Genomic DNA, 22,668 nt, shown 5'->3' on the forward strand with positions numbered 1-22,668 from the left:
CAAGAACATTTTAGGAGGAAAGTTAGCAAACAGTTACAGGACAAGAGTGTCTAGAGAACAAAACCTTTCTCATGTGGGTCTATTAAAAGCAAAGTAATTAAAATTAATTCTAAACTAAGCAAAGACTAATTGAAATTGCAAAGATGTACATAAACAATAGTTTTTGGTAGAATTTGTTGGTGACCACAAGCCAAAATACAGCAAAATTATTTGTAACAGAAGCATGACCAATAAATAAATAATTATAGTTTTGATGATAGATACGGGTTTATAAACTGTGATTTGACCTTTGAAACGGTAAATGATTTTAAGGAACTAATTGATGCACAAACTTGTGATTAAATCTCAGCTGTTTTCAGTTTGCTTATTTAATGCAGTTTGCATCATGCACAAACACAAAACTCTGAATATAGTTGCTCGCTTCAGGTACATATCTTATTTTAGAAGATTACTATAAGGCCATATGGCATCGGTATACCGACTGTAAATGTAAACAAAAACAGTTTAAGACAAATTCTTTTAATTCACAAGGAAATAATTTTAGTTCCTGATAAGAGCTCACAGTCAATGCCCTTTTTTGCCATTATTTATACCCAGAATTATTAACTGACATCATTCACATCATTCGCCATAAATGTAAGAAAAATAATTTCCTGATTTGCAACGCCTTGACCTGCAGTCTACAAACCATAAAAAATGTAAAGAAATGTCTGCAATATTACTGGCAAGGACTGTGCGGGAACACATTTTCCTACAATATTTACTCATTACACAGAACACAGATCACTATGTAGCCTCATAATGCATTACTAAAATATTCAAATCTTATTAGATGTTCTGTCAAACATGCCATTGAATTTGTATGGCCACCTTCATCTCTAAATAATGCACTACTGCCACCTAGTGTTACAGAGTGAATCTCGAGGTTCAGATTTCTGCAATTATATAAACATCAGCCAAGAAATAGAAGCATTTTTTATTTTACTTTTTATATATATATTAGTACTATGCATCCAACAAAAACCCTGCATTAATCTGTAAAATGAAAAGCCTGTATATAACCTTTACTGTAGGCTACACAGTATATTTCTTATAGACCACATATATAACATTGTAAATCTCTAGCAAAATGACAGCAGTGCTTTCAGATATAGAGACATTTCTGATTTCACCAGAATACCAGGCATACCATACCATTAAGCGCAATACAAATAGATTTAAAGAAGGGACTTTGGTCTGCCTATTAAACTTTCTCTTGATTCCCTTCTTTTATGGAGCCAGTCAGACATTCTCCCAGACTGAAAGCAGACACATACACACATCACTCTCTCTGCATTATTTAATTAAGTCCGCGCCTGTCTTCACCTACATGCTTTTAATTCACTGCTGCCTCTCTCACAAAATACGAGGTGTCAAACCAGCAGGCTAGCGTGCTATTCCGCATGTCAGTCTTCAATCTCTGGAAGGTCAGCGTGTTGTTCTTGCAGTAGAGGGGATGGGTGGGGGAAGCAATCATAGTCATATCACATTCACACTGAGACACTTTCTCCATCTGAAGGAATGCTGTTTATCTCCAACAGCTCACCAATATAACACCCTTTATTGTGGAAGTCGTGTCAAACAATGGCATCATTATGACTATATAATGAAGATTGTCTGTTCATGGTAGAAGTGCATTGTTGATGACTGATTGGAGTTTGGTTGACTGTAATCTCGGATCTCAGGCTCTTTTAAGCCATATATGATATGGTGGGGTCCAAAAGTCTGAGACTGTATTAGAAATTTCGGTTTTAAAATGTAATTTATACGTTTAGGATTTTGAAAAACATAAAACAAATATTTAAGATTCTGCTCTTCTAGACCTCTAATTAAATTCACTCATTTTGTTTTGCTGATAATATAACGTGCCATAAATAATAATAATAATAATAATAATAATATTTTTTTTTTTTAAATAATAAAAAAAAATGAAATCATAATTCAAAATAGAAGCATTTTCAATAATAGCCTCAGATGTTTGGACTCCACTGTATATGATAACCTATAATGTAACCTATGTAACAAAATTGCAAAGAGTCATCCAGATGTCCGACCTTTATGTAAACATAGTGTTATTATATTTTTACTTCCAACACATAATTTACATAATCAGATCTGTTTAAATCCATGCAGACCAAGTGATTAAGGATTGTTTTTTTGTTTTATTTTTTTATTTTAAAACGCCTGGTTATGAGCAGCAGACTTTCATTTTATGTCTCTCGGATGGTTATGCGTTTCATCTCATAAAATCTCGTTTTCATCTCATGGCTTGATGGCACTCAATCAGCTTTTTACTACAGTAAACTGACCCCAAAGATCACACTTCACACAGTCAATGAATACAAACTCATGCAGTATCCCCCAAAACATATTTGGACACTTAAGCCACATATATTTAAAATTCTAATTTTTTTTTGCAATTATTTTTAACCAACTGGACCCAATATCATTTTTAGTGGACATATGAAATCAATTACCCTAAAGTTCACAGAGCAACCACAGCAAACGTGCTACTAAGTTTGACCAAAAAGCGTCCATATTATCTACATTTTGACCAGTATATCTATTGTTTCATCATTTCAATACAAACTTCTTTTTGAGAAGACATTTGTGACATTTTATTGTGAAATGTGCTTGTCCTATCTTTCTTTATAAAACAAATGCCACTAGTTTTGATATTTTGTTATCTAAAGCAATGACTTCATACATTTTGAAGTGTAGCTTAAGTATAAGTATAGCAAACATCAGAGCTATTGTATGATGCTTCTTCATAAGTCATTATCTATTATTTAATTATATTAATTTGTTATTATTAGAGTATATATTTAAAATACATTCAATTTTACTTTATTAGTAAAAATAAAAATACCTTCTACCAGCATCAGAGAGTAAATACTGTATCATGTACCTTTGTCGTCTTCAAACCAGTCTTCAGAACACAAATGGAATGTGTTTGAATATGTTGTACAAATTGTATTTGTGTTTGTGCAACATTTGCAATGTAGATTATAGTAAGCTCAATGAATCTTTCAGAGAATGAAAGTGTTGGAGTGTTTTTTTCTAATTCTAGTTTACATTAAAACTGTGTACACAAGTGAATTGAAAAGTGTAAAAACAAAAGCCTGAGAGGCAGACGAAACCACAGAGGGTGACTTACGGTCATTACACTGCGTTCCCGTATAGGAGGTCATTGAGCAGTCACAGGTGTAGTTCTCCCATTGCTGGATGCAGATCCCCATGTTGGCACAGGAGTCTTCTTGGCATGTAGTGCTAGGACCTATGGTATCAAAGCAGAGCAATGTAATACTAGGGGCAAACGTGCTGCCATGCTGCCAGGTGCCATGCAGGTGTGTATATCAGTATGCATGCAGTTTGGGTTAGTAGAGGTACTCAAAAGACATCCCGAAAGCTGTTGAACAAACTGAGACATAGCATTCCCTATAAGATTAGATTTTAGTAATATATTCAGGGCAGAGAACATCATACTGAAGACATGTTCAACAATGCTTGTTTCAACAGTAGATTCATGGGGCCAAGCATGAACTTTCTCACATCTGCACAGAGGAACAAAGGTCAATGACAACATTTAATAGCAAGATGTGTACATAGTCGAGTATGTACTGTTGTTGCAAATGTTAAGACCAATAAGTGAACACACCAACCACGTGCAATAGTTTTCAGCGTGTGCCAAACACATCTTGTTATTTGGCACACTTGGGTTCATTTTTGTGGGAATGCAGCAAGAACAATAGAGCTCATTACCCAATTCAGAGCAAAAGAGCAACAGCATTCCCCCTGAATTAACCATGTAAACAAGATAACTGCAAATAAACTGGGTTGAGTGCATTTTTCTTGTGAAATACAACAGGAGGCTAAACACAAACAAACTTTAGTTTACAGAAAGGAAAATTAGAAGTGCATGTATTGCGCAACGCAAAGTGCAACTTCAATACCATTGAAAGGTTCATAAAATGATTCACCCCAAACTATTTATGATTATAAATATAAATATATAATATCAAATGGGAAGCCTTCAGGAAATAAAAAAAAAATAAAAAATAAAAAAGATAGGACCATTTCTTTCAAAAAGACCCATGCTCATATATAGTGCAATAGTACTCTTATTGGTGTGACATTTTTCTAAAACTTTGATCTTGAAAAATCAGACCCAAAACTATCGCTATAAAAATTTAACTCTGAAATATCCAGAACCCTCATGACAGCTCATAATAATTGGCTGGAGATCAGAAATCAAAAGATATCGTATGACTTATTCTCGTAGAGACCAATCAATCAACAAACCGAATTTCAAAGCAATACATGCATCAAATTGTAGTTATTCTCCAATCCAAAACTTTATTTTAAGAAAGGAAACATCTGTGAACACATTTGGTTACTCATTCAATTTTTATTTATGCAATACAAATAACTGATGAATGTCTAGAATCTGTAATGCGCTTCCATCGTCTCATTTCAAACCCCAATGTTTAGGGTTTGGGTAAGGCGTAAGACTTCACAGTTAAGCTTAGATTTTATATTAGGGCTTAAATGTAGGACAAATCACAATAATATTCTTAGTTGGTTTATTTATTTTTGTCTATGGGAGACAAAATTGTACGTTTTTGTACGAGCCAACTTGTACGATTTCGTCATCTCATACTATTATTACAACTTGTCATGAGACTGGACAGTCAATATCACATCTTTTTAAGTAAAAGTGCTCTGTGGAGTTTTAATAAAAATATGGTAGTGTGCTGGCATTTTTTTTTTTTTTTTTTTTAGTTGCATGTTCACGCCTATCCTGTTAATTATTTTGCTAATCATATTACTGATCAGTGCATCTAAAGGCAGACAAGAAGCAACCCAGGGTGATATTTTTAATGGATTCTTCCGAGGCATCTTCATTCTTTCTCAGCACAATGTTGTTAGCGTAAAACAGAAAAAACAAAAAAAACAAAAAACAAAAAAAGCAAGACTAGATACAGCAAAACAAGACGTGGGGACTTAATTATACAGGAGGGCTCGTGTATTATTAATGTAGACTCTCAGTTGCAATCATTACTTTCTCTTCTCACTTTCAAGTCTCATGACCTTCACTTAGACGTAAGGCTGTTGTCTTTTAGAAGAAGTGAACCATTTTATACCAAGACATTGTTACAGTGAACCAGCTAGTGTCCGCTTTATGTCTGGGTGTTGAAAGAAGGAAAAAACAAAAACAACCAACACAAGACAAACAGCAGCTTTCAGTTGAGCTCAGAATGGAATTGAACCTTATATACCTTGTAGATCTGCTTTCGTGAAACCAACTTTGTTAGGCAAGAAACAGAAAAGTGAAAACAATCAAACAGGTAAGAAGGTGGTCGATGGCTTCTGTTAATAAAGCAATCGCTTTACTAACGGGACATGCTTTTACCATTCTTAGGAAGGGTTTGCACTCTTTGAGTTAAAGTACAGTGAGTTAGAAATAATAGTAATAAAATCAATGATCTGATTTTGAATGGCTGGGTAGAAAAAGTGTGATGGCACACAATGAAAGTCTGACTTTGTCATAGATGCTAAGCAAATAAAATTAAATAAATTGAATGCTGCATGATAAACATGTTTGATTGTGCCAAAATACAATATCCCGTAGGCATGCAGTCTAATATTGCAATGCAATCTTACAGTTTAAATGTAATTAGTAAAGAAACATGCAGAGAATGTTTCATTAACATATAATCTACTCAAGTCAACATTTCATTGCCCTAACAGCTAAATAATGTTAAAATGACTTGCAGATGCTCATTATGGATATGATAATAAGGTGATGCTTTATGTAAATCATAACAAAAAAAAAAAAAATAATAACAATAATAATAAAAATATTATGTGAAGCAAGCAGTTAGGAGTGACACATCATGATCCTGCATTCTGTAAAACACAATGTTCCCCTGCATTACTGCAGAATGTATCGAGCCCTCGCCTTCCTAAGCACAGGTGCATCATTGCCATCTGGTGGATGAAAAGCTTCATTACAACATAAGGGCGCATTCATTACGATTTGAAACAGCAGATATTCTGTTGCCATTGTGTAGCCATTCCACACACGGCTTACAGTTGTACTGTGCACATACAGAGAGATGTTTTCATGCTTCTCTGTGAACATAAAAACCTACTCACGTTCACTTTTGGATGCTTTGCAGGAGAGATAAATGTAAACACACACACACACACACACACACACACACACACACACACACACACACACACACACACACACACAAAGTTGTTCTATTCATGTATGAAATGAAGAACTGAATTTAGATGGTGTTGGATATGTCACTATATGTGTATAAAATATGACAGATAGCCTACATAATAAGGTGCTGGCACTGAAGAACAAAGTTGTGAGTTGCCAGACAAAAAGGCATCTATAAGCTTTTTGTATAGAGTGTAATCAAGCAAGGGTGATACAAAATAAAATGTGAAAAGGTGATGAATCTCATAGACTGATAGCAGGCCTGTTGGATCTTCCTAACACTTATTTTCAGATTGTTCTACATAATTATAACATTTGTATCATAGCTTAATAGCTCAAGCAACAGCATTTGTGGCATAATGTTAATTACCACAAAAAATAAAAAAAAATAAAAATAAAAATAAAAAAAAAATGACCGGTTACTGTTCTAGGCAGATGGACTTCTGAATGTTGTTGTAGAGATACTGTATGTTTCCGGTGGGCAGAATGTGCTCTATGTAAACAGCACATGTTTTGGATAATTAAACTACAACTAATCAAAAGTTTGAACAAACTGACTAAATTCTTGTTATCTTAAAAATTATTTGATCTACAGTACAGGCTTACGCTTATATGCCTGACATTATTTTTGTAGACAAATATAAATTGTATGTACTGTACAGTAAACGCACCTCAATGAGTTTTTTGAGAGAATGCTCAGACAGTGCTGAGCTTATTCTAGACAAAAGGTATACAAGTTTAGTTTTTTTAGTTTTTTTAATTGGCAAAACTTTACAATTAGATTCCATTTGTTAACATTACAACACTGTTATGAACTAGCAATGAACAATATTTTACAGCATTTATTAATCTTAGTTAATGTTAATTTCAACATTTACTAATACATTTTTAAAATCAAAAGTTGTATTTGTTAACATTAATGAACTGTTTATAAACAACATGAACAAAGATGAATAAATGCTGTAAACAATATATTGTTCATTGTTTGTTCATGATACCTAATGCATTAACTAATGTTAACCAATGGAACCTTATTGTAAAGTGTTACCATTTAATTAAACGTAATTCCCATACTTCCATTTGTGTTATTTCATTATTTCATATTATATTCACATTTTCTGTGGTATCTGACAATTCACAGATGCTGTTGATAGAACTTGTATTTAGCCTGTAACATTCCTTTTACAGTGAAGCAGAGCAGCTATTATGATGTGAATGTACAGAAATCACATCTTAATGAATCCAGGCTTAAAAGTCCCAAACTTCTGAAAGTTTTATTTTACTTGCTGACAAACCATCCTGGTTACTTTTGTAACCTCCGTTGCCTGATGGAGGGAACAAGCCGTTGTGTCGATGTAGTGACATTAGGGGTCACTCTTGGGAGCTCCAAACACCTCTGATTTTTAAAAAAGGGCCAATGGGAATTGGCCAGTGGAATTTGCATGCCACTCCCTCACGGGTATAAAAGGAGCTGGTATGCAACCACTCTTTCAGGTTTTGTGCTGAGGAGCCGAGACAAGGTCCCGGTCATTTCAGCGGGTAGTTCAGTGTTGTGGCAAGAGGGACACAAAGTCTTGTTCCCTCCATCAGGGAATGCAGGTTACGAAAGTAACCAGGACATTCCCTATCTGTCACTCACTCGACGTTGTGTCGATGTAGTGACACTAGGTGTCCCTATACAAAAAGCCACAACTAGCTGAACTGTGTTACGTGGACTGGTGGTGCGAGATGGGCAGACCGCTGTGTGCCTCGTAGCCAGCACACTAGGCCGTCACATAACCTTCCCCCAACACTCTTATGAGCGTCGAACGGTCCTTCGGGAACAAGTCGACTGCCCAACAAATAAGGACAGCCGTGGCCCTTATAAGAGTGGAATTTGTTAACCGACTGGGGGCCGTAAATGTCTATGTCGGGGGGGGTGTCACTCCCAAGGGGAAGACACTGCAGAGACCACACCCCACCCAGAGAAAAAAAGGGGGGGGGGGGTATTTTGAGTGGAAATACGTCACATGGTCTTACCGAGACTTGTCGGAAGTATGTCATGTGGAGAAGCCCCATGGTAGGCCCTTCCGAGGGGGGAGGAGTTTCTACAAACATGGTGACCGGGGGCAGAGGGGCCTCTGCCCAAGGAAGACGCAGTTCACCGATAGGGAAACGATTTAGCGGAAGATATCACATGGGGTTACCTACGGGGAACCACCACATGTGGAGCACCTACCTCAGTACAGGGCCTAATTAGCACACGTACTGGGCTGGCAACGAGTTTCTCTGCAAACTTGTATGCCACAGGGCTAAGGAGGAAAGTCATCCAGAGATCACAACTTGTGAACACGACTGGGAGTCAAAAGCGCACGTCTTCACCTCATGGGAGGGGAAAGCAGTACACCCGGCCAGCTGTCCCGGAACTTACCTGTTCGGACCTGACAACACACGGGACGAAACTGGCTCAACCCGGAGATTATAGAATCTCGCAAAGGTGTTGGGTTTGCCCAGCCCACTGCTCTGCAGATGTCTGCCAAAGAGGCGCCACAGGTCAGGGCCTAGGAGGCCACTACACTCCTAGTAGAGTGGGCTCATAGCCCCACGGGGGCGGCACGTTCTGGGCGTGATATGCCATCACGATGGTGTCAACGGCCCAGTGGGTGATCCTCTGTTTGGAGACAGCGCTTCCTTTCCGCTGTCCACCAAAGCAGACAAAGAGCTGCTCGGAGCTTCTAAAGCTCTGCGTACAACCCACCGCCTTTCTTCGGTACAATGAAGTAGAGACTGTAAAACCCTTTCTTCATCTCGGCTGGAGGGACCGGCTCTGTCGCACCCTTCAGTAGAAGGGTAGCGATCTCCGCACACAAGGTAGCGGTGTTCTCACCCTTCACCGAGGTGAAGCGGATGCCGCTGTACCTGGGCGGGCGCCTGTCGAACTGAATCGCGAATCTGAGTCAGACGGCCCGCGTCAGCCATCGCAACAGGTTGGAAAGCGCGAGCCACACGTCCAAACTCCGGGCTAGGGGGACCAAGGAGATAATCACGTTGGATGTACCGGTGGGTTGGGCCTCGCGGCAAGGCGGAGCCTGAGGCGCCAAGTCGAGGGGGCTCGAACCCCGTGGCCGTGCTGAGTCCAGAGACATCGAAGCACTTACCTGGCTCCTGACACCCACCATAAGATTGGTCGAGGAGGGGGGAGGAGGGACATCGTCCCCGCAGTCCATCGGAACCAACCCGGCGTGGGCATTTTTGTGCCACAGCTGGGCACGCAGGGGCGGGGGGTCCGCCGCTGGAGCGCCAAACCTGCCAAAATGGGATGGTGGATGGCAGTCATGATGACGGCCGTGTGCACCTGACATGTGACCCATAGAACAAGGAAACCACTCTTTTGTTGAAGTTTTGGGTACCGCAGCCTCTTGGGCATGCAGTTAAAAATGAAACAAAAAAACAAACCAGGGCCGGGCCGCGGGGGCGGCCTGCGGCAGAGCCGGTGCTGTTGCTGCAGGAGGATGCCCTTGGCGATGAGCAGACGGGGTGCAGGGTCTTGAGCCACGCCGGGGCAGGATGTGTTGAATGGCCCCCATCTGCTGCTTCACTGCCGAGAACTGCTGGGCAAAGTCCTTGACGGTGTCGCCAAACTGGCCAACCTGGGAGATGGGGGTGTCAAGGAACCATGCCTTGTCAGCCTCTCTCATGTCGACCAGGTTGAGCCAAAGGTGGCATTCCTGGACCACCAGGGTGGAAATTGCCTGCCCGAGAGACTGCACCGTGATCTTCGTCACCCGGAAAGCGAGGTTGGTCGCCGAGCGCAGTTCCTGCATCAATTCCGGGTCAGAACTACCCTCGTGCAGCTCTTTTAGCACCTTGGCTTGGTGTACCTGCAGGAGAGCCATGGCGTGCAGGGCGGAGGCGGCTTGTCCAGTTGCACCGTAGGCCTTAGCCGTCAGAGACGACATAAACCTACAGGCTCTGGATGAGAGCTTCGGGCGCCTACACCAGGTGGTGGCGCTCTGCGGGCACAAGTGCACCGCAAGCGCCTTATCCACCTGGGGGATCACCAAATACCCCTTGGCTGCCCCACCATCGAGGGTAGTGAGAGTGGGGGAGCTGAAAGATCGGGACCGGATAGTAAAAGGTGCCCCCCCACGATCTTGTCAGCTTCTCATGCACTTCCAAGAAGAAAGGAACCTGGGCGGGGCGTGGCCGTGAGCGGCGCTCTGGGCCCAGGAACCAATCATCGAGCTGTGAGGGTTCAGGGGAGAGTGGAGGGTTCCGCTCTAGCCTGATGCTCGCGGCTGCCCAGGAAAGCATGTCCATCATCTCTGTGTCAGCCTGAGACTGGGCGACCACACCCAAAGGGGGAAGCCCAGGCGAAGCCTCCACATCAGAGTGGACGAGCCCGCTCTCCGATGCTGCGCTCGATAGCTCATCGTCTTCCCGGGCCCCGAATAAGAGGTCGAACTCGCCCTGAGACAAGCCGGCGGTCTCATCCGAGAGCCCGACCGGGGCAAGCGAGCATGCTGAGGAATGGGAGGTCCGTGGGGGGTTACCCAGCGGAGGTGGTCCCATTGGAGTCCCCAAATCGACCCCAGTGCTAACCGACACGGCCTCATACCCGTAGGTAGAAGGACTGAGGCGGGGAGCCGCTGGGGTGGATTGCTTTCTTACGAAGGCAAGCCGCGACCACAACGTTGCCATGGTCATGTTCTCGCAATGACCCATCCATCAATGGGACAAGACCCATCCACGAACAAAGCCTCCGCGTGGGCAGCGCCCAGACATGTAAGACAGCGATCGTGGCCGTCAGAAGTGCAGAGATAACGACCGCAACCAGGAATAACACACAAGCGGAAAGGCATCTTTAAAAAGACGTTCCGTGTGTGCCGCTCTTTTAGAAGTGAAAATATACTCTTTTTTAGAATATACTCTTTTTTTGTTGTTCTGCCGAAGCGCTCAGGGGCGTTCTCTGCACTCCATGAGAAGCCGCTGAAATGCACCGTAAATCCAGCAGATGAGGTGAATGAACTCGGTGGATGAATTCAGCTCAGTGAATAGAACCGATCGGCTCCGAAGAGAAAATCTGAATGAGTGGTTGCTCCTTTTATACTCGTATGTCTGGGGGAATGGCATGCAAATTCCACTCGCCAATTCCCACTGGCCTTTTTTCAAAAAGCAGAGGTGTTTGGGGCTCCCAAGATTGAATCCTAGTGTCACTACATTGACACAACATCGAGTGAGTGACAGATAGGGAATGTGATGTTTTAAACGGCATGCTTTAAATTGTGCCTTTGATCACTGTAAATAGGCTTTGTGCATACTTTGACTTCAAAGCAGTAAATGTGCATTACTTCAAAGGAAAAATTAGTTTTCACATACAGTATATTAAGGCCTGGTGTTTATTTTTTATTTATTTATTTTTTTTTTTTGTCTTCTGTAATGTTTGTACTGTTTTTAGGTCACAGATGTCTGTATACCATAACAAGCATATGTTAAAAGGCTTCCATAATCTCACGCAATGGAGTCAAGCAACAAAACGTGAAGATGATACAACAAAACACCAAACAAATTCAATTGATACAATTTTATTCTTAAACTGGTTCAACAAAGTAACATGTCCTCAACATAAATTGAGACTTTTGAGAAATCACTGAAAAGACAACATTAACATGTAATGAATGGTGATGTTATGATGGACAATTAATTTTGCGATGGATAGACAGGTCATAGAAATGTTCATACACAAAGTTTTACTAAAACAAGACATTTCTATAATAAATAAAATAAAGAATAACAGAACACTGAGAACAAAAAAGTGAAACAGATGAAAAAAAAAAAAAAAAAAAAAAACTCCAAGCCTACACAACACATAAATGTACAGAAAACAAAGATATTAGCATGCACTATGGCAGAGATCTCATCTACAAAAGAAAATGGATATTAGCAATGAATAAGTGAAGGAAAATTATTGTGTGGAATTCAAGTGATCCATGCTCTGATCTTTTGAAAATGTTTGGCATTTAACATACAATAATTTGCTCTTATTGAAGCTTTGATGATGGTTAGCTTTAGGACCTTGTGGTCACCATATTATTGAAGACTGTAGTTTCAATTTATTGACACCCAACTGTCATTAAAATATGAAATTTTATGTAGTTCTTTGTTAAAAAAAAAAAAAGTCACTTATTTTGCACATTTTCATGTACTCGATATTTGTTTTCGCTCTTTCTTTGTACTGATATAATGTAAGATTATTTTTTACTTTGATATGGAATTAAATAACAAATATATATATATTATCAAATGCATATGGGTTAGTTTATGTAATTATGTACAATATGATAACATTATACATGTTTAAAGGAATATTCCAGGTTCAATTCAAGTTAAGCTCAATCAACAACATTTGTGGCATAATGATGATTACCCCAAAAAATTAAAAATAAAATACAAATATTATTCCAACTCGTCCCTCCTTTTCATTAAAAGAAGCAATACTCGAGGTTATAGTAAGGCACTTACAATGGAAGCGAATGGGGCAAATCTTTGGAGCATTTAAAGGCAGAAATGTGAAGCTTATAATTTTATAAAAGCACTTACATTAATTCTTATTTTAAAACTTGTGTACTATTTGAGCTGTAAACTTGTTTAAATCATCATTTTAGAATTGTTATAGGGTTTATGGCATTATAGTATGTTAAAATTGAATATAACTTTACACAGAAAAGATTTGTAGGCAATTTTATCACACCACAATCACGTTAACACACATATTGTTTACGTCTTGTGGATATACCTCTGAAACACTGAGCATTTTAACATTTACAGATTGGCCCCATTCACTTCCATTTTAAGTGCCTCACTCTAAAAAAAAAAAAAAAAAGAAAAAAAAATTATGAAAAGGAGGGATTTTTTTGTTTTTTGTGTTTGTTTTTTGTTTTGTTTTGGTAATCGACATTATTCCACAAATGCTGTCCATTGAGATTAACTTGTTTTGAACCCAGAATATTCCTTAAACTCCCATTTAAATCCAATACATTTTTCTAATTACAAATAATTTATTTTACAAGTAAACTCTGCATTTAAAAATCTAATTTAAACAACAACTGTAGATAACATTCACATAACACATTCTCCATAATTACCCAATAGCTGCAAAAAAAAAAAAATCTTATTTTTTATGATCTACAGTCATAAGCACATCAGATCTGTCAGATCACAAGTTCCTTCTTGATTCAAAAATACTGCAAGGTAAATATTCTTTCTTAAAGTACGTATGTAACAATGTCATACTAATTGATAAAAACAACAACTTGGCTGATCCTAGCATGACCAGTGTGGCCAATAACATAATAGGCTGCCAGTGGGTTTAACATAGAGCTGGCTGAGCGAGTGATGTGACAAGCAGGGTGAGAAAGATGGTGTGATGGGTCAGTGAGGTGGAGATGGAACTACTGTTGGCATTCATGAGAAAGAACGGGCTCCTTGAGCTAGAGTTGTAAGAGGGTGTACCTTCACATCCTCGCTCGATCTGTCCGCTGCGGAACAGGGCATCGTTTATGAGGTCAGGAAGGCGACCGTTCAGGTCCACAGATGCTAAACAACCCTTGAAGCCGTCCCTGGAGGCTACCAATTTTGGCAGGTTGTTGTACATGTTGGTTCCCAATCCAGCAATATAGAGGTCACCTAAGAAGAATGCAGGTTAAATAGATCCCATAGTGTTCACATCATGGTAACCTTTCTTCTGATTGAGGACATGTATGTATATGAATTTTAGGTAGTTCACGTACCTTTTAAGTCCAGATTTTTTGCACCGTTGACAACTTGGCTCACTGCCTTGGCATCTACTTTCAGTGTGTGAACGTTACTGTTGTCTCTAGTGATGACAACGTTATGCCATTGGTTGTCATGGAGAGCTCTTTCACTGTTGCCTTTGATTACATTGGGGCCATTGCCAAGATCAAACACATAATGTATGTACCTGTAAGACAAAAGAGTGTAAGATCAGCTTACTAGGAGTGTCTGATTGCAAAGCTTACGGTATATTCCATAACTGTCCTCTCAGACCTTTAGATGTTTATTAATAAGATGAGTGACTCAATCAGTTCAATTACAGTTACTTGCACTGTTATAATTGAACAACAGAGGGGTTTTGCATGGTCAAGCTACAGTCTTCATCTCTCTGTCCAAGTATATCCACTTTTTTCATGGGAAAGTGTTCCACTATTCATAACAGAAGACTGTTTTCAATCACATCAGCGTATGCTTTAAGTGGATAATATGATGTTTAGATGATTTAATTTGTAAAACTGACCAAAATAAACATGTGTCTCCATAGTGCATAATGAACGTCTTTTGACAGTGCCTCACCTGAGTGGGTAGATGACATGAAACTATTGCCTAAGGTTAGTTCCTCTACATTGATATCATTAGCTACTTTGAGTTGTTATGACAGCCAACAACTGCACAAGCTGAGCCTTAACTCCAGTTTACACTTAAAATTGTTGTTGCTCTCCATCTGAATTTTTCATTTTTGTAGTTTTTACATTGCTTCTTATGGAGACTGGAACCAGAAAAGAGTCCAGCGGCAATCAGAATCATCAGGGCGCCGGAGTGATTGATCAAGAAAAGTGTGGATACATGACACAGTGCAAATTGAATACTTGAAGGATGTCAGCTGAGGAAGTGTTAAATACACACTGAGCATCACCTCTGTCTTTCATATTATATGCAAAACATTGAGGCCAGTTGCGGTCTGATTAAGCTGAGGCTTTGAGAAATGTCACCTTGTAAAAAGAAACTGTATAACTGAGTGACCCCTTCTTTCATCAGCAGGCTTACCCTTTCACCAGCTCTACAGCGATGAAATCGCTTCCATCCCCGCTGTTGAAGAGGATGAATCCATCTTGAGAGGTAGTTTTGAACTGGAAGAAAAGGTGCATGGATGTGTAAGCCTGCAAGGTGGCTAGACTCAGGTAACTGCTCTTGGATTTGAACGTCACGGGGTCTGCGATGATGGAGCGCATGCCAAAACGTGCATTGAGCTCACAGTAGTCGATATCACCATTTTTGCACAGGTCGATGTAGAGCATGCCATTGAATTTGAGGCTCTGCAGGTGGCCAATGAAGCTGGAGGGAATCATGGAGATGAATCGGCGCTCTGTCATCACACCCGTCTCAACGTTGTGGAACTCTAACCGGGTATGGTCGCCCACCATCTGACCTACAAGCCACAACAAGTTGGGATGGAAAACAAGAAAAAATTGCTACTATACTACACCCTCAAAGAATAGTATACTGCTGTTCAGCAATACAACTGTCAAATAAAATATCCTTTTACAAGCAGTAAGTCAAGGACTTTTCAAAGAGCTACTCAAGACAGGCACCTCAACTACACGGGTGAGTCCAACATTATGTCAAAGCAATAATGAACCTGAAGTAAAATGGATTTTATTAAAATTAAACAATAAAGTAGGGTCCATAACTTTTTACTGAGACTATGGGGTTATGTACCATTTTCCCTCAATTTATCAAAACCACACACCCTATATCAGCAGAATACTACACAAATGTTTATTGTCGACTAAATCCACCATTATTATTTTTGTCTGAATGCAGCACTTTTCAAAACACAATGTAGTTGTTGTTTCAGTTTCTTGAAACGTGTCCTTTTAAAGTTTTATTAATACACAAACAATCTATAGATGCACACATAAAATAACCAATCACCATTCACTGAGAAACTTGTCTTTCCGACTGAAGATCAATGATAGTACCTTCTGCTACGTCATCGTCAACCATTAGCTTGTAGCTTTTGCCCCTCCGGATCACGCGCACAGTATGCCATTCATTATCATTGAGTTTTTGGCCGGCATACAGTGTTTCTGGTCCTTTGCCTGAGAACGATGTTCATGAAACATTAATGGCAACCTGAATTGTCTCTGACCAAACCTTTGCTTTCATTGTATAAAAGTGAAAAATAAAGATTACGAAGATTAGAAAAATGCTGCCAACTATGCAAGTCATATTTATCAATCCCTAAAACTAATTAAGTTCAGTTGCTTACCTGCACTCTAAAAAAAATTTTGTCAGGTAACTTTACAAATGTGCTTTATATGGTAACATCTCAATTAATGGGTTTGATTGAAGCCAAAAACATTAAGCAATATGACTAAATCATCCTGACTATATAAGGGTAAACCAACTAAAGTGATTATTCAGGGGCAGTTCACGTAAAAATATTTTTTGAAGGCAAGAACTTCAGGTTTGTACTTTTTAAAGTATATATCTGGTATTGTTTCTCTATATAAAAAGCTGATATGATTTATGAAAAGTGGAAAGCAGAGGTTTGGTTCAGATATTTTTGAATTAAACAAAAACATAAGTGTAAAAAAAAAAAAAAAAAGTGTTAAATTAATTCAGTGTGTTCTCTTTGTCTTTCACATCTATTATTTCTAAGCTTATCCCTGAGATTAAATGGCTTTTACTCATAAAAAGGTCTTGATATACCGCTCAAGGGCAGAGTTGATAATAGTCGCAAATGCTAATGTCTAAACCAATGTTTCTTTATATACACAAATGTGTTTTTCTGCTTTAATTAGACAGGTACATCACACACATTTAAAATATCTGAAATTAGAATCCATTGACAAGAAAGCAAAATGAATCTACTGACTTAAAATTACACGACGTAATTCTGGGTTCTCTATCGACGTCTGTGGTTGAAACAAAATTGCAAGTTATATGTGGAGGAACATTATTTTGTTTTTAATGTCAGCTGTGCTTCTGTATACCCATGGTTGCCTATGATCACCGTATCAAAGTGGATCTGACTAGCTACACCATAAGTCACCGATAGTAAGAAGAAAATCCTACAAGAAAAAAACATGCTGCCTAGTATGTAGCATTGTGTAGATTGACCTTATTTTCTTTGTTTATAGACATGGTGTAAATGTCTTTGAATGTAAATAATTATTGTAGGCTTACTTTAGTGATTTGGAGCAAGTCAAGAACATGGTTTTAAACAAAGATTAATTTTTTTTATGTACTCAATAATGGTATTTTGCTAATTTCTAACAAAAAAATGTGAAAAATATGACGTAGTGTACCTTTCATTCATCTGAAAAGCTGAATAGTCGAAAAAGTAAGTTCCGGTGGGCTGTTTTGGACAGCCTGATCTCACAGTGAAATCGGAAAGATTAGGTTGACTTTTCTTTAGCAAATATTGGTATATGCTGATTGAAATTTAAAACACTGCACCCAAAGCAAGAAGTGTTATAGGGTGTATAGTCATGTGTGAGCTCCATTTATGTCCAGGAAAGGTTGCAAAAAGCTAGTCGTGAAGTGAATTCTTTTCAGCTGTACAGGATGCAATACAATGAAGAGGAATGCATAATTTATGGACTCTGTCCCCCAACCCAAACCATAACCTAACCATACGTGGAGTAAAAATTAAATGTTAGGGGGGAAAGTGCAACCTCCGAATCATGCTCATCACTGATTATGCAAACGTGATTACTTCCTGGTTTCAGCGTGGCTATAACCCAGGTCTCTCACGCTGCTGACGCAATGCGCTGGTGTTAGAGTCATGTGGGAAGGTAAATACACTGAAACCAATGCAAAAATGTGTGGTGGAAATGCCGCATATCAGTGAGTCGGCATACTGTCACCAATCCGAGGGTACCGGAACTTTCAGAAACAGCATGCCAGCTTCCCATGTGATCTTGTTGGATTTGGATTCAGCTCAGAGAGTGTTATAATTCATGCCCCACCTCTAATGAAATGTCTCGACTCTTGGGAAATTGTGCATGCAGTGTGTCCCTCATATAGAATATTACCTGCTCCACACTGTAATACAGTAAGGGCCCTATTTTATGAGTGCTAGTGTTAAGTGCAGCACTATGCCACAAGTCATAAGCCCAAAGTCAATGGGAATGGCCATAAAATTTTGGTATTTTCATCCAAGCATGTGCTAAGTCTAGGCGCAAGTGGGTTTCGCGAGATCACATGATGGGCTGGGTCAAGTGCAATTTAATTCAGAGGTTATTCTCCAGTTATTGCAGTGTCTGCGTCCTATTACATAGTCCATTCCTTCAAGCACCAGCAATAAAAACAAAGGCAGCACATTCATAAGAAGTTGGCAGTGTAAATAGACTGTATACAATTAATTAGAAAAAATAATTATGGACACGCTCCTATTATATGCTTACAAAATGTTATTCTTGTCAGGATTTGGACGAACACTCTGTTAAATTATAAGGGAGTATTATTGTAAGGAAGTATTATTAATCACTTTCTTTTACTGACACACAAATCATGACTAGTAATAACAGTGATTGTATCGGCATGCATTTCACTTCTACCGGTTGATTTTGAACAATTAAATTCATTTATTGAAAAAAAAAAAAAAAAAAAAAAATACACCAAACATTTTCATAAATTAAAGTTACACTTCAAACTAAATGAAAATGTAATCAAAATAACGAAATGGTCCAAAAACCCCCCCAACTCTGAACATTTTATCTACTCCAACTTCTTTCACCGGCACCTTCTGCAATGACTTAAAAATCATTCTGCGACAACAGGTGGAAAAATACCAATACAAATTAGGTCATAAATGCAATTGTAAATATTAACATAATAATAATAATTATTGAAAAATAAACCATGATAGTTTAACACAAATCTCATACATTTTTGTTTCATAAGACAGCTATACAACTCTGATCATCAGGGACATAATTTGAAGTTCCACTATATTTATAGTTTGGACATGAACTTTATTACCACCTGCTGGTGAAATCTCCAAACTGCAAATGTAGGAACTAAGTTTGGACTTGTGCTGAAAACATTGGTGGTATAAAAACTCCTCAGTGCAATGACATATTTCTCAGGAAAATAGCAAATTGCACTTTGCACAGACACCGCTAACACTTCCACTCATGCCAACTTGCGCTGGCAAGAAAACTGCACTTAGAATTAGCACGCTCACGAAAATTGCATAAGACGTAGCACACAGTCGTTGATTTGCACACTCACGCAAATAGAGCCCTCAATGTGTTTTGACCGACATACTGAGTGACACTGTTCAGACATATCTATTGGGTATCTACAGTATTCTGTATATCTATTGGATCATATTTAAAGGGATAGTGCACCCAAAAATTTTTATTATCTCATCATTTACTCACCCTCATACCATCCCAGATGTGTATGACTTTCTTTTTTCTACAGAACACAGACAAAGATTTTTAAGAGAATATTTCAGCTCTGTAGGTCCATACAATGTAAGTGAATGGTGATCAGAACTCTGTAGGTCCAAAAAGCATGTACAATCTTAGTAAAAGTAATCTATATGACTCCAGTGATTAAAATAATGTCTTCTAAAGTGATACGATCACTTTTAGTGAGAAACAGATCAATATTTAAGTCATTTTCACTATAATTGTTTACTTTCGGTCGCTCTCCAATGCGCGTCCATGAGGAGGCTCAATTCATGCTGCCTCTCATTCAAATGAAAGCAAAACCAATGAAGCTTGTGAACAGTGATCTCTTGTAAATGAATCGAGCTGCGCTTCCAGTTGTATCATGTCAGTTCTCATGTGAACATGACAGCGTGCTTACGTCATGTGAGAGGCTGCATGAACTGGGTGTCCTCACGGACACGTATTGGAGAGTGACTGGAAGTAAACCATCATAGTGAAAAGGACAAAAATATTGATCTGTTTCTCACCCAAAGCGATCGTATCACTTTAGAAGACATTTTTGGAGCTTTAAAGTGCTAATCACCATCCACTTGCATATGGACCTACAGAGCTGATATATTCTTCTAAAAATCTTTGTTTGTGTTTTGCAGAAGATAGAAAGACATACGAATCTGGGATGGCATGAGGGTGAGTAAATGATGAGAGAATTTTCATTTTTGGGTGAACTATTCCTTTAAGCTGATGCAATGCCAAAAACAAGACCTTGTGCATTATGATCTACTGTATAATAAAATGATTGCACTGCAAATGTAATTTAGACAGATTGGTTCTGTAAAGTTAACATTGTCTTTTACATAATTCCCCAAAAACGCAATGTCACAGCAAAACGGTAAATGTTTCACACTACAACTACTGAACAGTTTTAAAGGTCAAATGAAAACTGTGACCTTTGAAAACAATTATGATATTTTTGGGGGCTACAGTATTTTCCAGATTTTAAAGTGCATGTGTCAGAGTGATCTCACAGTTCAAAAACAGTTTTGTTTCACATGTGTTTACAGTATATCCAACAATATCAAACACTCTTGCACATACCACTGCCCTACAGGTAATAACCTGCACCTCAAAGCTTTTAAAATATGTAGGTTTTGTAATAGATGCTTTGAGAACTAATAACCATCATAAGCATGTCATATAATTAGTGTCATATTAATCTGTATGTTTGAGTGATGTAAAGCGTGAACTGGAGGAGGTAAAGAGATGTGTGAGATAATATAGCATGATTAGCTGTGTAGCATTTGGTCAGTAGATGTTGGTGGAGATGTGTTTGTTGGTTACTTGTCTACTTATCGTTTACTTGATTACTTGTAATTAAGCAGACTTATGGAACATTTACATTAGGGACAGGCTCCCTAGTACACCACCATGCAGAAACAATTTGCATCCAAAGTAACTTGTAACTGTAGAGTAATTGTAAGCATACGGATCACCAGAAATCCAACTTGCAACCTCTGTATTGCCAGACCATGAGACTATTTTCGAGGTGACAAAATATAGACCACAAATGTGCAAAAAGCTCTGGAATAAATGCCAAGTTATTCGTAAATACAAAAAGTCATTTATAAGATTTATCATGCATTCATGTAGGTTTGTACTGTAACGTATATTTTCTAATAGCCAACATAGGCATGCAAATATTTAGATGATAACACATTTAATTGCAGTTAAATATGAAAAGCCACATTGGCAATATAAGTCAGATCCAAATCAATTAGTAGTTTTATTTGTTTTGAAAAACAAAACTGCACAATGAATAATAAAATCGATGTTATTTATTTATTTTTACTATTTTCACATGTCAAAACATTGCCACTGAGAGAATCCAATTCCTATTTATGAGTAAAAGCAGACCCTTGATTTCTCTACTAAAAGTACACTGTAATGGTGATACTAAATTAAATGTAGTATTGAAAAAAGGATGTTTCTGTACCCCTTTTCTCAGAAACACAGGATATGCCTACACTGAATATAATTTTATTTTAACATTTAACACAGTGTTTAATTCTATCTTAACCATAGCAATCATATATGCTTCAGTTAAAAAGTGTTTCCTTGCAAGCAATAATAACATCTGTTATTAAAATGATTGGCAGTAGTTTCACTTAAACAAAAACAACCAACCTAGTAAACATATGAACAAACAAAGAACCAAAACATATCACATCATATCATAATAATGACCTGAAATTAATATCTATCAATATATGTATTTTATGTGCACTGAATATAGATACATAAAATATACCTATTAATTTATTTTTGGGAATAGTATTTGCTAAGTGGTGACTTTAAAAGGTGTTTAAATGCAGAATCATAAACTGTAGTTGTTGCATCACAAAAAAAAAAAAAAAAAAAAAAAAAAAACTGAAAATTTATATTAAAGTAAATTATATACATATTTCAGCATGCACAAAATATTGCAGATGTGTGCATGCAATGATTTACACTAAATGTTGCATTCCAGACTAAATGCAGTAACTACCTAGAACTTTAGAAGATTCCATGAACACGTTTAAAGTACAAATTTATTCCTAGCCATTTCATTATTTGATGCTAATAGGGTAGGAAATAAATCCACATTACAAGTAAATTATAGATAATCAAAAACAAGCCATGATCCTTAAGTCACCACCATTTATGAATCAGTTATCACAATTTGGAGAGATTCATCAACTGACCCTTTCACTAAATGCAAACTCTCCTTGACTTAATGGAGGAAAAGGAACAAGACTCAAGACATTCCTTTCAACAAGAGAATAATTAGGAGCAAAATGAAACTTGAGTGTTAACTTACTGGAGTTACAGTTTATCCTGATACAGTCTAGATGGGGGAGAATAAGTGACAGATGAAATTGCATCCTTCAAGGTTACAGCTGCAGACATCCAAAAACAATAATTCCACCCTTCCGGGGACGTCCACATGCAAAGAGGCGGCCATTTTTATTTATTTATACAAAACCATTTAATGTAAATACTATGTCACAATCTCATTGGTTTGGCTGCAATTGTCAAAAAAGTAGACAGACATACTGTAAATAGTCAAGCCTATATATATATATATATATATATATATATATATATATATATATATATATATATATATATATATACACGTATATATATTGGTTTGTTTTACTGATTCTTTTA

At 38.1% G+C, this 22,668-nt stretch overlaps 1 protein-coding gene across 13 annotated transcripts in view; it reads right to left on the reverse strand.

Moving 5' to 3' along the window:
• Window positions 1–22,668, reverse strand: part of LOC127411478 (neurexin-3a-like) — a 501,739-nt gene that overhangs the window by 293,304 nt on the left and 185,767 nt on the right. For 6 of the 13 annotated variants that reach the window (XR_007892289.1, XR_007892288.1, XM_051647066.1 and 3 more), the window contains exons 11-18: window positions 22,316–22,342; window positions 16,033–16,152; window positions 15,098–15,479; window positions 14,047–14,237; window positions 13,769–13,942; window positions 6,199–6,213; window positions 5,319–5,345; window positions 3,197–3,316 (exon numbers count right to left, since the gene is read on the reverse strand). Coding sequence is in view for 10 of the 13 variants with exons in the window: in XM_051647066.1 (XP_051503026.1) it covers window positions 3,197–3,316; window positions 5,319–5,345; window positions 6,199–6,213; window positions 13,769–13,942; window positions 14,047–14,237; window positions 15,098–15,479; window positions 16,033–16,152; window positions 22,316–22,342 (1,056 nt within the window). In the remaining 3 variants the exon portion in view is untranslated. The remainder of the gene's footprint in view (window positions 1–3,196; window positions 3,317–5,318; window positions 5,346–6,198; window positions 6,214–13,768; window positions 13,943–14,046; window positions 14,238–15,097; window positions 15,480–16,032; window positions 16,153–22,315; window positions 22,343–22,668) is intronic. The other 7 variants (XM_051647076.1, XM_051647074.1, XM_051647071.1 and 4 more) reach the window with 4 other exon arrangements.

This window comes from Myxocyprinus asiaticus, chromosome 20, assembly GCF_019703515.2.
Source record: "Myxocyprinus asiaticus isolate MX2 ecotype Aquarium Trade chromosome 20, UBuf_Myxa_2, whole genome shotgun sequence".
NCBI classification, from domain to species: domain Eukaryota; kingdom Metazoa; phylum Chordata; class Actinopteri; order Cypriniformes; family Catostomidae; genus Myxocyprinus; species Myxocyprinus asiaticus.